The sequence below is a fragment of the Excalfactoria chinensis genome, chromosome 5, assembly GCF_039878825.1.
Source record: "Excalfactoria chinensis isolate bCotChi1 chromosome 5, bCotChi1.hap2, whole genome shotgun sequence".
NCBI lineage: Eukaryota > Metazoa > Chordata > Aves > Galliformes > Phasianidae > Excalfactoria > Excalfactoria chinensis.
The window spans coordinates 3,383,323-3,397,687 of record NC_092829.1 but is presented as its reverse complement, the minus strand read 5'-3'; the positions used below and the strand labels follow the sequence as shown (position 1 = coordinate 3,397,687).

Here is a 14,365-nt window from a genome sequence, read left to right as displayed (position 1 = left end):
AGTGCTGCCCTTCAAATATTCTCAGCAAAGCTCTTCCCCAATCAATGATACTTCTTGTGTATTAAGTTGTCTAGTCTCTCCACACTGAGATTTAAGAGCAAGATTTATCAGCTTCTAAACGATCCTCAGCATCAGTGTCTATCTGAAGTTGAGCATTTCAGTTAGATTTCATGCTTAAATGGTTAGCATCTCAGCAGAACACCATAAAGTAGGAGTAACTAAGACAAACCAGGCTGCCTAGCACTGGCCTTCAGCAGACTGTGAAACACCACCATTGATAAGACCCTGTCTTACCTTCAGGGTTGGAATCAGTCATGAATTTTCCTACCCTCATGCAGATGGGACACACTCACAGCTATCAGCACACTGCACTCAAGGTTCCAGGTAACAACTGCTGTCACAGAAGCTGACTTGAAATAACAAACACTCTTTGCTAAAATAAAGGTTTCTTAGCATTGATCTGCTTGTATATAAACTTCAACTCGAATAGTAAAGGATGAGAGGTGATGGCCTCAAGTTGCCAGGGAAGGTTTAGGTTGGATATTAGGAAACACCTCCTTACAGAAAGAATAGTAATGCAGTGGCACAGCTGCCCAGGGACTGGTGGGGTCACCATCCCTTGAGGTGTCCAAGAGCCATGGAGATGTGGCACTGAGGGACGTGGCCATATGGGCATGGTGCAGTGCAGTTGGGCTTGGGCACCTCTGAGATCTTTTCCAACCTTAATGACTCTATGAAAGCTTTTACCTTTATCTTCATCTGCTGAGATTCCTGGTAGCTAACATGGATTTTACTCTGAAAAGTGCCATGCTCCTTCTCCAGCGCGTTGATGCGTTCCCTCATTTTCGCTGTAAGCAAACCGCTCCTCTCTTTTTCTGCAACCAGCTCCTTGGGTGGGAGACAAAAGGAAAAAGGGAAAAATCACTTACTGCTCTCTTCTAGAGCCCAACAGACACAATGTTTCATGATTACAAGGAACATATCGAGCATACATCAAACTACAGTAAGCACGTCCATTAGAAAAGAGGTTTGCCACTCTAAACAACCGCCTCCTGTTGTCTTATTTCTATGGAGTTTGGCCAGATTATACAGAGTCCTAATGATTAAAGCCGCAGATACTGCACAGAACGTACCTTGGATTTTCCTCCCAGGTACAGCAAAATGAAAGAAACTGGATAAAGAATTGCAGCAAAACTACAAAGCATTTCAGAGCACATAACTGCTTTGTAGCAGGTTGCAAAGCCAACACTGAAAACAGTTTTCCCTGAGGAGATGGGCTATTAGCACCCAGCAATAAGGCCCAAATCCCACGATCATGCCACATTATAGCTTTCAAAAGAAAATACACATTTCAATTTGGATTATTTATTAGCCAGTAACTCAATCTGGACACCTGAGAAGTGCACAGAGCTGCTGATCTGCAATGTAAGTGCATTTGCTGCAGTAAGCAAAACCATTGAGTGCAGGGCTCCAGCAGCTCTGATCACAGGAGACTCCAGGTGCCTCCAGCTATGCCACACACTGTGGCTCTACGCAGTGTCAGAGGGTTCCCCACAGATCCAAAGTGCCCACCATTAGCATTCTGCCTCTCCAACAGCACAGAGAGCCTTGCCACAAGATTTCAGTGCTCCAAATAACCAGCCTGAATACCTTCCACCTCTTCAGATTAATGATAAGCTCTGTCCACATTTCAGTTTCAATAAAAGCTGTTCGCTCTTTTTAGAGCCAACTAGCTTCAGGAAGCTGGCTTCCCAAGCATATGTTCCCAGAGTAACCAAAGTCACACCAGAAGTTCTGAGTCACTCCTGAAAACACAGTGGAGATAGTATGACACAAAGCCTTCTCAAACACGAGTGTCATTGGTCTTCCATCTGCTAGGATGCAACAGGAGGGAAGCACCATGACATTTTCTGGCTTCCTTCTACCCCTCCACCAACTTCTACTATTCACCAGCCCATCCACCCCACCAAGGCAGTGCCAGAGATGCTGGCAAGGCCAGCTCTCATACACCCAACACCACAGAGATCAGGCACTCCTTGCTCTCATTCATCCTCTCCAGATATCACCTGCACTGACAGCCCCAGGGACATCTCTGCAGCTCACCTTCCAAGTCCCTCCATAGCTTTTGACAGTGTCTTCAAAGGAACACATTAATTAGAAGATAAGAGCTTGTTGAGCTTTTTCCCTTGCTTACCCTGATGATTTAGCACTGCAGCAGCTCTGCTTTCACTCGCTTCCTCTCCGCTTTCAGGAATGCCCATTCATTTTTCTTCTTCCTTTTCCTCCCCCTAACAAAACTGGGAAGACTATCAACCACCCTTCTTCTCCACAGACCCTACCTTGTCTTCCAACCACCACTTTGTAGATGGTTTTTCCCCCTTCACTACATCAGTTTCCCTCCACACTCAGACTCTGACGCTTCTCCTTCTCAGCTCCTGTCCCACAGCATTCCTGATTCTAACATCATTCTACTTCCAAATTACCCAAAAAACATAAGAATCTTACCCCCTGCCAAGTCTCTGATTTATTGCAACACTGCCATAATTCATTTTTCTACAGTAACTGTTCTCCCTTGAAACATTCAATAGAAAAAGAAAATCAAGTTTCATGAACTTGCCTTGACGGTGGTACAACTGTGAGTCTAGAACTATCAGTGCTGCAACTCAAGGGGCCAAGCAGCGTTCAAACTTGCTGCAGCTTTCTCAAAGAAAGCTGATCATTACCATGCCTAGAAGCACGCGAGCATCCAAACGCTGGAATATGAACTCAATTAAAGCTGCAATGGCAAAGAGGTGTTTTCTATTCGTATTCATGTAATGCTCTGAATAGCCTTTTGAAAAGAAAAATGGCCTCAGCTTAAAGATGCCAGTAAGTGAACTACCTGGAAAAACTATTGGAAAACAGCTCTGCACAAACACACTAATGGCATCATAAAAACTAACACGGAGTCTTGAACGCCTTCCCAATATAAGAGATTCCACCTTTTAACTTAGACTAACCTCAACAGGCCAGAATTTGTTGCTGCTCATTCTCCAAGCCCCCACAATTATCCAAAAGCTATCTATACATACAAACTCCTTTGCATTTACCTGGGTTAGCTGCTTGCACTGCTCCTTTGCAACAGCTGCCTCCTCTTTCATTGCAGCGAGCATTTTCTCCTTGTCTTGCAGCTGATGTAGAACTGCAGCTGACTCTGCCTTGCTGGCCTGCAGCAAAAGCACACACAGGCAGTCAGTACATGCCAGAAGTACACCAGCAGAGCGAGGCTGAAAGGAAGCAACACCCCCCTTGAGCCCCCACAGAGTTTGTGTGCACAGTGTACACGGCACCAGGAGTACCCAGCCCTGCTGCTAATGGATCCTGCAGCACAGGTTTTATCGGACCAGGAAATGCATTTTCAAATGCTCTGAAACCAATTAAGAGAATAAATGGGCTCTTAAGGTACTCCCACATTGGAAGATGGCTGCTCCGGTGGCACTGGGAAAAACAAAGAGCGGTCATTAAAGAAATAAAGGAAAAGAGCACAGCCATGCTGAATCATTCGATAAATGAGCAAGGAAGAGATCACCAACATCACCTGGTCCCAACCATGCTCAAAGCAGGCATAATCCAACCTGCATTAGAACCACCACCTGATCTCCTGAAAGCTCACTACAAAGGGAAGAGGGAACGTTGGTCTGGCCTCTCCTTCCACTCAGGAGAGCCTTCAGCTACAATAGTAACATCTCTGCAGGTGAGAATGACAAGATTTAGAGATGCTGCAGGACACAGAAGTAGGGGCAATGATCCCCCTGCTGTCCCACCACTTGTACACCAGTCTGAAAAAATAACTGCCATGAAGGGCAAACTGTCTGCACATTTACACTCAGACTGTATTAAACAAAGTCTGCCAGTGGAAGAAGCAGAGGGGAGTTGCAGTCCCACAAGCCCATTCTCAATTTGGTTGGAAAATCTCCCTTGATGGCATTGCAAGATACAGGTAGTCACCACCCTGTTGTATTAATAAAGAATTGTAGAAATTAGAGAGTAAAGAAGCACCGAGCATCAGAACAGGTTGTCCAAATAAGTTACTCAGCCTCAGTCCTTCACGGTTTAAAGCCTGACTCAATAAAGCCCTGAGCAACACAGGCTGACGCGGAAGCCATCCCTGCTTTGAGCAAAAGACTGGACTGCAGACCTCCCTTCCAGGCTGAAGCATCCTAAGGTCCTATGAAACATCTCCAAAGCAGCCAGAGCACTTCAATGTATAAAGCATATAAGAGGGAGTCCTGCAAAGCGCAGAATGGCACACAGCCACACAACTTGTGGTGTTGGGTTTGGGGTTTTTTCCTTAATTTCTATTACAATTTTTCCTACATACTTGTGAGAGATGTCACCAGATAGCCTTCCCCCATGCCAACACACTGTGTCAGCTGCAGCAGCCTTACATTACATACCTTCTACTGATGGTTATGGCTGCCCTTTATGAGCAGTTAGGAGCCATCAGCCTGTCTAGCCAGCTCTGGCAGATGGCAGATATCAGACAACTGCCTTCTGCATGTAAAAGCATGCACAGACCAGCTGGAAAAAAAGAAATCTTCCAAAGCCATAACACAGAAATAGTGGCAAAACACCCATTAGCACTTGACAGCGTCTCCTCCACTTTCTACCCATTTAAAAGCCACCTCTCCTCCCATACCCACAAACATTCACCTTTTGTAAGACGTCGCGAATTGCACCAGACTTTTCCTTCAACACCTCCACTACACAACGGGCCTCATCTTCAGTGAAGATCATATTCTTCATGGCCATTACAAAGTCTTTAAATTTTACTTCAGCATTCTCTGCAACACAGAAGGGAGGATATATTTACTTTGGACTCGGTACAGAATTATTTATTTTGCCTTGAAACAGCATGAGATGGGATATCATCATGCATTATATTTAATTTCGGTCTGAAATGCCAAGAAGCAAAAGGTCACGAGCATTCAGCTAAAACAACATAACTCAGATTTAAATCTGATAACAATCTGCCAGCTGAGTTTGGGGGGAGAGGGGAGAAAAAATCCCATGTCTTTATTTGTACAGTTGGTAACACTTCTAGTGTTGCAAGCAAGAAGACAAAGCACAACATAGATTTGGGGGGGGGGGGAAATAGCACCAATGTGAAAACTTGAAGAGTTCTTCCCAGCATATTACGACAGTAATTCAAACTGAGCTCCCAATTTAGAGGACAACCTCGCTCCAAAAGCAACATACAGATGACAGAGCAATGAATTTACATGGCAGATTTCTGATTACAATACATGGATCCAGAAAGATATTCTATCGGTCTAAGTTTGGAAATGAACTGCTGCAGGAATTCAGCAGCAGGCAGATAAATCAGTGAGGCCCATCTTAATCATCGATTCTGTAAGTGTTTCAAAAGACACAAACAAAGCAAGTGTGCTCCAAATCTACCATGCCCTTACTGAAACAATAGCATTTTTCATTAGAAAAACAGGCTGCACACACGTAAGTCATTAGGTGGCCCCCTAACTTAAGGAAATGGAAGCACAAGTCTGAGGCAGCCAATATCTCTGTCAAAGAGAAGTATGCCAAGAGACTGGAAGGGAATGAAGCACAAGGCAAACCCAAACCCCTGAAGAGAACAAAATATAAATGAAAAATAGGAAACTAAATACTGGCAATATTAAGGCTGTAGGAGGAATTATTGGGTATGAAATCAGATTGTTGAACACCAGTCCGGGGAGTTGTGAGGGAAGCCCCAACCAATTCTAGCACATCCCATCTTTGTACTAAACCCAACTTGGTCTTTGCCACAGACATCAAATCATGTCATCGCTGCACTGACATCATCAGCAATGCTTTTACCAGGAATATACCAACATCCTGAGACCAGAGTCTGGTTTGCTGAGAGTCTACAGAAACTAGGCTTGGACCAGCCTGAGCCCTGAGCTCCTTGAACACAGGAAGAACCTTGCCCTTGCAAGAAGCTTACAGTTAGAATACAAGAAGATTTCTATATTGGGAGGGCAAATCCCAGCTGACACAGAAGAATTAGAAGCTCACATAGAAGGGTTACAGTTTGCAAAGGAAATGAGAAGGGACCAGTGCACAGGGGAGGCTCTGATGCCCCACAGCAATAATAGGCAGCCATTGAGTTGGAAGCACAAGAGCCTCAGGCAAGTGGGAGTCCAACTCAGGTACCAGAGAGTTGCCAAGACTTCAAGTGTGCGTTTCTGAATACAAGTCTAAAACCAGAAACAGCGGTGAGTCACCAGGCAGGCAATGCAGAGTCAGTCCTCTGAACAAGCCTGAACAGGGAACCACTGCCCAGCTATTTGGGTCACAACCACTAGCCCACAGATGTAAGGGTCTCAGCAAGCCTGCCATGCTTTGTGCACATCCACGACCTACATGAAGTCTCAGCAGGACATGATGCTCAGGAGTCCCATCAGTCTTCTACAGCAGAGTACGAAGGAAGCCCCCCCTGCTCCTCTGCCAATTCCAAGCACAGCAGAATGAAAATTCTGCACCTTGGTGGAAACCAAGAGACTCACACGCAGTTTGCTTCAGGTAACTCTATGCTGCACACCGTTATCTGCTGGCTGGTTGGCCCAAAGCAGATTTAGAATAGCATGAAAGCATACAGCCTGCACTCAGGCAGACCCCAAGAGACCACACAGAAGCCTCTTGCTTTGGATTCCAACACTGTTAAAGATGCCTAAACTACGCTGTACAACTAGGAAGAGGACACAAAACGCTGGTGATATTGAGCCCCTAGCAGAAATTATCAAGCATGAAAAACAAATTGTTTAATAACAGCTCAGAAGGTGGAGGGAAGCACTGAGAAATTCTAGCACGCTCTCTCATGTGCATCTGTGTGGTCTGTGATCATCCATCCGCTCACTGTGCGGACACAAAAGCCTACAGTCAGCGTTAAAAGGATTCAGATGGAGCAAAGCCCTTTCAGCAGTGCCAAAAACAGTAGAGAAGTGAACACAGACAAGAACAAACAGCGTCCTGCAGCAACAAATGTTCTCCCCGGATCCTTTCTGATTTGCTGGGAAGAACGGATTTCTCTCCCCACACTTGCTCCCTGTTCACACTTCCAGGCAGTCAATGCCCAAAGCAAACCACATTATCAGCTTCTTACCTTTATCAGTTTCATTCTTCATTTTCTTGCCACCGCTCTTCTGGATCCCCTCGTTCATGTTTTGCTTTGTTACTTCCACCACTTCTCTCTTTTCCAAAGCACCAGCATCAGAGTTATCCATCAAAGGAATGTAAGTCGTGGGCTGAATAAGAGGTTCATCCACCAAAACTGCAAGGAGAAGCCCACAGAACAGGTTAAAGCTTTTTAATAATAATTAACCTCAACATACAGAAAAGGAGCACAACGCCTCAGCGAGTTGGATTACCACATCTCTAACCTCAGTAGTTAGTTAGTTATGTGTTATTATCCGTCACAGCTTAACTCATTAAAGCTCTTTAGGTAAGTTCATTAAATAAAGGTCTCTAATTTATAGTTACTAAATAACTCCAATTAAACTCACATTTTCAAAGGTGTTTTTAGCATTGTAAGAAATAGAAGAACCTCGACATTTTGACTTTCACTTCACTTTCTCATTAGAGCTGCATATAGCATCCATGAGACTGGTTTGCCTGGGGCAGCACCCTGAAACATGAGCACAGTGATGTCTTCTGCTCCTATTCTGTTCAATGCTGGTACCTTACTGCCAACATTTGCACCCACATTACATCACCAGCGACCTCAGCCATTTAGGAAGAATGCGTGTTAGGGGCAGCAATCAGGCTTATTTCCCATGCAGACTCAGCTGTAACTAATGAGGATATCTCATCTGTCAGAGAAGGCTCCAGGCACCATTAGTATTCAGACACCCAGAGGTACTGACTGACCTCAGTCCCAGTGCACACAGCACTGTATGAATGCAGTGAGAAAGCCTCTGCCCAAAGAGCTGCTCAGTCTGCTCAGCTGAGACAAAAAGCAGAGGAGGGGAGAGGAAGAGCAACAGACGTGGAATGATGGATACAGCCAGTGACAGAGCTGGACTTGGGGTTTGCCCAGGGCACGCTCCCTGCTGCACACAAGACATTCTGCACACAGCCACGCTGTGGTGAGGAAGTTCGTGGATCTCCTCAGCCCACCCAAAGGGCTGATGGAGATCAGAGGCCATGCAGCGAGCTGGAGAGAGGAGGAAACAGATAGGATACAAGTTCTCAGGCATCGGCACATCACCGATGTGCTTTCCTTGCTGCTAGAGAGATGGTTATAAATGCTTCCACATTCCATCTGCCTTATTTTCCTCCTTAAAAAACAGCCAAACCTTCTATGCAACCTGTATGTATCTCCCCCTTTAAGCAGCAAGCAAACCCCTGCAACAAGCACAGGAGTGAGGAGAGGCCCCCTCCAGCAGAAATACCCACCTCCCATCCTGTTAGCATCCTCGACTTTTTAAGGTTTCTCTTTATTATCTTTCCCTCCTTGTCTCAACCCCTTCCTTTTATAAAGCCCACCTAATAGAATCATAGAATCATAGAATCATAGAATTACTCAGGTTGGAAAAGACCTTGAAGATCATCAAGTCCAACCGCAGCCTAACCAGTAGCCTATCTCTTAAAAAACAACCACAAAACAATACCACAACAACAAACCTCTGCTAAATCATATCCCTGAGTACCACATCCAAGCGACTCTTAAACACATCCAGGGATGGCGATTCAACCACCTCCTTGGGGAGCCCATTCCAGTACCTAACCACCCTTTCTGTAAAGAAGTTCTTTCTAATATCCAACCTAAACTTGCCTTGGCGCAACTTGAGGCCATTTCCCCTCGTCCTGTCACAAGTCAGTAGTGAGAAGAGACCTGCCCCACTCTCACTGTAAGAACCTTTCAGGTACTGGAAGACAGCAATAAGGTCTCCCCTCAGCCTCCTCTTCCTCAGACTGAACAGCCCCAGCTTCCTTAGTCTCTCCTCATAGGGCTGATTCTCCAAGCCCTTAACAAGCCTCGTTGCCCTTCTCTGGACCTGCTCCAGTACCTCCATGTCCTTCTTGTGCTGAGGTGCCCAAAACTGGACACAGTACTCGAGGTGAGGCCTCACCAATGCTGAGTACAGGGGCAGGATGACTTCCTTAGTCCTGCTCACCACACCATTCCTGATACAAGCCAGGATGCCATTGGCCTTCTTGGCCACCTGGGCACACTGCTGGCTCATATTCAGCCGACTGTCCATCAGCACACCAAGGTCCCTTTCTGTCTGGGAGCTTTCCAGCCACACCTCCCCAAGCCTGTAGGGTTGCCTGGGGTTGTTATGACCAAAATGCAGGACCTGACACTTGGCCCTGTTGAAACTCATTCCATTAACCTTGGCCCATCGATCAAGTCTATCCAGGTCTCTCTGTAGTGCCCTTCTCCCCTCAGGCAGATCAACACTCCCTCCCAGCTTAGTGTCGTCTGCGAACTTACTGAGGGTGCACTCAATTCCCTCATCCAAATCATCAATGAAGATGTTAAACAGAAGCGGCCCAAGCACCGAGCCCTGGGGGACGCCACTTGTGACCGGCCGCCAACTGGATTCCACTCCATTGACCACAACTCTCTGGGCCCGGCCATCCAACCAGTTCTTCACCCAGCGGAGCGTGCACCCATCCAAACCACGAGCAGCCAGCTTCTCTACCAGAATGTTATGGGGGACAGTGTCAAAGGCCTTACTGAAGTCCAGGTAGACTACGTCGACAGCCTTTCCCTCATCTACTAAGCGGGTCACCTTGTCATAGAATGAAATCAGGTTAGTCAGGCAGGATCTACCATTCATAAACCCATGCTGACTAGGCCCGATCCCATGGCTGACCTTTAGTTCGTCCATGATGATACCTGAGATTATCCTTTCCATAACCTTCCCAGGCACCGAGGTGAGACTAATGGGCCTGTAGCTGCCAGGATCATCTTTCCGGCCCTTTTTGAAGATAGGCGTCACATTTGCCAGTCTCCAATCCACCGGGACATCCCCAGTCAGCCAAGACTGCTGAAAAATTATGGACAGTGGTTTGGCGACCACATCCGCCAACTCCCTCAGAACTCTAGGGTGCAACCCATCCGGCCCCATGGACTTATAAACATTCAGCTTTCTAAGTAGGTCCAGAACCATCTCATCACGGATCACGCAAGGCTCTTTTGGTTCCCCCTTCCCGTCTACCAGTGTAGGGGGCTGCGTTCCCAGGGAGTTACAAGCATAACTATTGAAGACCGAGGCAAAGAAGGTATTAAGTACCTCAGCCTTGTCCCGATCCTCAGTGACCAAGTTGCCCTCAGAATCCAACAAGGGATGGGGATTTTCCTTAGCCTTCCTCTTGGTATTGATGTGTTTATAAAAACATTTACTATTCTCCTTAACCTTAGAAGCCAAGCTCAATTCTAGCTGCGCCTTGGCCTTCCTAATTTTCTCCCTGCACAGCCTCACTACAGACCTGTAATCCTCATAAGTAGCTCCCCCATTCTTCCAGAGACCGTAAACTCTCTTTTTGTTCTTTAGATCAAGCCAAAGGTCTCTGGTCAGCCAGCCCGGCCTCCTCACCCGTCGGCTCATCTTTCGCGATTTTGGGACAGTCAGCTCCTGCGCCTTTAGGACAATTTCCTTAAAGTATTCCCAACCTTCCTGGGCTCCCACACTCTCCAAAGATACTCCCCAGGGGGCCCTCTCAACCATAGTCCTGAGGAGGTTGAAGTCCGCCCTCCGGAAGTCCAAGGTGGCAGTTCTGCTGACTCCCCTCCGCGGTTCGACAAGGATCGAGAAATCTAGCATTTCATGATCACTTTGTCCCAGACGGCCTCCAACCTTTACATCCCTCACCAGACCGTCTCTGTTAACAAACAGCAGGTCCAGAGTTTTGTTTCCCCTCGTCGGCTCCTTCACCAACTGTGTCAGGAAGTTATCTCCCACACACTCTAGGAACCTCCGAGACTGTTCCCTGTCTGCTGTATTGTAATCCCAGCAGATGTCTGGGAAGTTGAAATCCCCCACCAGAATGAGGGGGAGTGACCTTGAGACCTCCCCCAATTGCCTATAAAGCATCTCATCTACCTCATCATCCTGGGTAGGTGGCCTGTAGCAAACTCCCACAATAACATCGGTATTGTTGGCCTTGGTTTTTATTCTGATCCATAAGCTTTCAACCCTGTCATCATCATTATTGATTTCCACACATTCACAATCTTTTTTAACATAGAGAGCTACACCACCACCTTTCCTACCTAGCCTATTTTTTTTAAAAAGTTGGTAGCCCTCAATCACTGCACTCCATGTGTGGGAGTCATTCCACCATGTTTCAGTGACGGCAACTATATCAAAATTTTCTGAACAAACAATGGCCTCCAGCTCCTCTTGTTTATTACCCATGCTGCGTGCATTAGCATAAAGGCACCTGAGCTTGGCCTCCTTGCGATCAGCAGCAGCCCTAATAGCCTTGTGACTACTATTAGGCGTTTCCACAGCCACCAGCTTAACACCAGCCCTCGTGTTTTTCCTACAAGGAGGCAAGTCATCCTCCTCCTTCACCAAGGGCCATGACCTTAGGGGTTTAGAAGCATACCCCTCTCCTGCAAGAACAGGGACATTGCATGCAGTTTCCATTTTGGTGACCCCAGCTACTGCCCCACCCCCCTTCATAACTAGTTTAAAGCCCTCTGGATGAACCTACCCAATTCTCTCCTTAAGATCCCTTTTGACCTGTGGAACCCAAGGTCAAAAAACCCAAACCCCTGCCGGGCACACCAAGCTCGGAGCCAGGTATTGATCTGTTGGCCCATTATATTGAATCCCTCATTCTTCCCTGAAGCAGGTTGGATAGAGTTGAACACAACTTGTGCTCCCGAACCCTTTACCTGTCGCCCCAAGGCTCTGAAATCCTTTTTCAGAGTCCTCATGGAAGTTCTGCCTACCTCATCACTACCAACTTGGAACATTAATAGGGGATAGTAGTCAGAGGGGTGGACTAGGGAAGGAAGCTTCATCCTTACATCCTTAACCCGGGCACCCGGGAGGCAGCAGACCTCTCTATGTAGAGGGTCTGGCCGACATATTGGCCCTTCTGCTCCCTTCAGCGCAGAGTCACCAATAACGATGACCCGTCGTTTTTTCTTTGTTGGTGATGTTCTAATGGTGGGTGAGGAACGGATGGACTTGGGGGGCACCACCAACTGAGGAGTACTACCATCATCACCATCCGAGGACCTACTCAGCTTAGGGGGTTCCCTTTTAGGTAGTTCCTCTACCCTCTCTCCACTCACCTTCTGATTGATTTCCAGTGCCTGAAACCTATTGCTCAGGGAGAGTGGTGGACACGGGGCAGGTAGGCAGGGGGGACAGCCACGACGGCGAGTTGGAATTCTCTGCCAGCCCTCCTCAGTGGTAGGGATTGTCCTCCTGTGGTAGGGCAGGGGGTCCACCACCTTCCCGGTGTTTTTTCCATGCTCCTCACCCTGCTTCTTACTCCCACGTTCTCTGGTGGTCCTTAGCCGCTGCACTTCCTCCCTGAGTTCCACCACCAGGCTTAGCAGCTCGTCTACCTGCTCACATCTCACGCAGGTGGGGGCCCTGCCACCCTCCCCAGGCAGCAACAACTCCAGGCACTCCATACAGCCAGAAACCTGAACTGCGGCATTCCTGGCCTGGCCCTCTGTCTGAGTTGCCACAGTTTTGGAAGAGTAGGATCTCTTCCTGGTGGAGACCATGATTATACTGTAGTCCCAAGAACAGCAAGAAGAGCGTAGGAAAAACTAAAGGCTAATACTTACAGCCCCTGCTACTTCAGCCACTACCTATAAGCACAGCTTACTATGAGCAGAGATAGTGACTACCACGCTGGTGTAAGCTGTGGGCGGAAGCTGAATAGCTGCAAGACACTCAGTGGTGTCAGTCTGACTGGAGTCCACCTCTAAGGGACATGGCTTAATGGATGTGTTGGAGATGAGTTGATGGTTGGACTGATGATCTCAGTGGTCTTGTCAGACCTTAAGGATTCTATGGCCTAGGCCCTGCTGACACCCCGACCAAAACACAGGTAGCACAGCGAGTGACACCGTTCACACCAGGGGCTGTCCACCAGCTGCCAGCTTCTTCAGAGCTGTCCCAGTGAAGAACAGTTTTGAGAAGCTAACAAGGTGGCCTCAGAGAACTTCACGGTCACGCTCTTCCCAAATGCCAAAGACACAACAGCACTCATTGTAAAAGGCTGAAATACAGAGGCAGACTGAGCCAAGAGGAGACGAGAAACAGCATCTTGGCAGGGAGCGAGAGATGACGAACAGTAAAGGCCTTGACAGCAATGATGAGCAGTTTATGTTGGAGCAACAGCTCGCTAACAAAAGGACTGTAAGAGAGGAACGTGGTCGAAGCAACTGACTAAAATAACTGCTGTCTTGTTTGGGGCAAATGACTGCAGCCATGCAGACGTGCCTTGCTCAGAGCAACTTAGAGCCTGGTCAGCTTATTCTGCATCAGTGCGTTACTCCTCAAATCAAGTGTGTCTGAACCGATAAGAAACCCTCAGCATTCTCACCATTATCAACTTTCTGCTTCTTTGCAGAGACTTTCTTCTTTCCCGATACATTTTCTTGTTTTATCTCCTGGTGGAGCAGCACAGGTTCTTGCTTTTTGGCAGGAGATGCAACAGAATCAGTCTTAGTATCTTGATCATCTGTAACAGACAAATGAGACGATATGTTCTTCCTTACACTCTTTACGATTACTTTTATATCAGTGGATCTAAATCGCTCCCAGAATAAAAGAAACTCGTGTATTTTAAGTGAGAACACAAAGTTACACACGGATACCTGCTAACACACACCCAAGCACATTCACTTCCCATACCAGATGAGACCCCAAAGCAAAAGAAAGGTTTTAGCAGAGTCAAGGGCCACAGCACTGAGTAGTTTGATAGACAGGAGTGTTCTCTGCAGGCAGAACACAGGTAATGAAAAGCAGTAATTTAACAAATGCAGGTTATGCTGCAGCAGAGCATACAGCACACGTTACCCATGTTAGTGCCTTATCTGCAGGAAGCATCCCCCACCCACCCCATTCCATGAACACACTTGTGCATGTTACACACACACACACACACACACACTCCAACAGCAACCAGGACTGTGAGAAGCAGAAAATAAGTGTTTCATGTTAAGGAACTGTTCTTTGTAAGAGTTATTTCAAGAGTGAGGGTTTGGTTTCGGTTGGATCTGGGTTGTTTTTTTGTTGTTGTTGTTTCATTTATCATGTTTTTTGGACAGCAGGTACTGCGTGATACACTTGGAAGAGCTGACACAGCACAGGGCTATGGTGTTAGATCATATCATCAGGGGGAA

At 47.0% G+C, this 14,365-nt stretch overlaps 1 protein-coding gene across 17 annotated transcripts in view; it reads right to left on the bottom strand.

Annotated features, from left to right (window-relative positions):
* The window catches only part of KTN1 (kinectin 1), a 73,349-nt gene that overhangs the window by 38,058 nt on the left and 20,926 nt on the right, over positions 1-14,365 (bottom strand). For all 17 annotated transcript variants that reach the window (XM_072339103.1, XM_072339097.1, XM_072339098.1 and 14 more), the window contains 5 exons: positions 13,564-13,701; positions 7,139-7,306; positions 4,693-4,823; positions 3,090-3,206; positions 748-888 (listed from right to left, as the gene is read on the bottom strand). In XM_072339103.1, the coding sequence (XP_072195204.1) occupies positions 748-888; positions 3,090-3,206; positions 4,693-4,823; positions 7,139-7,306; positions 13,564-13,701 (695 nt within the window). The remainder of the gene's footprint in view (positions 1-747; positions 889-3,089; positions 3,207-4,692; positions 4,824-7,138; positions 7,307-13,563; positions 13,702-14,365) is intronic.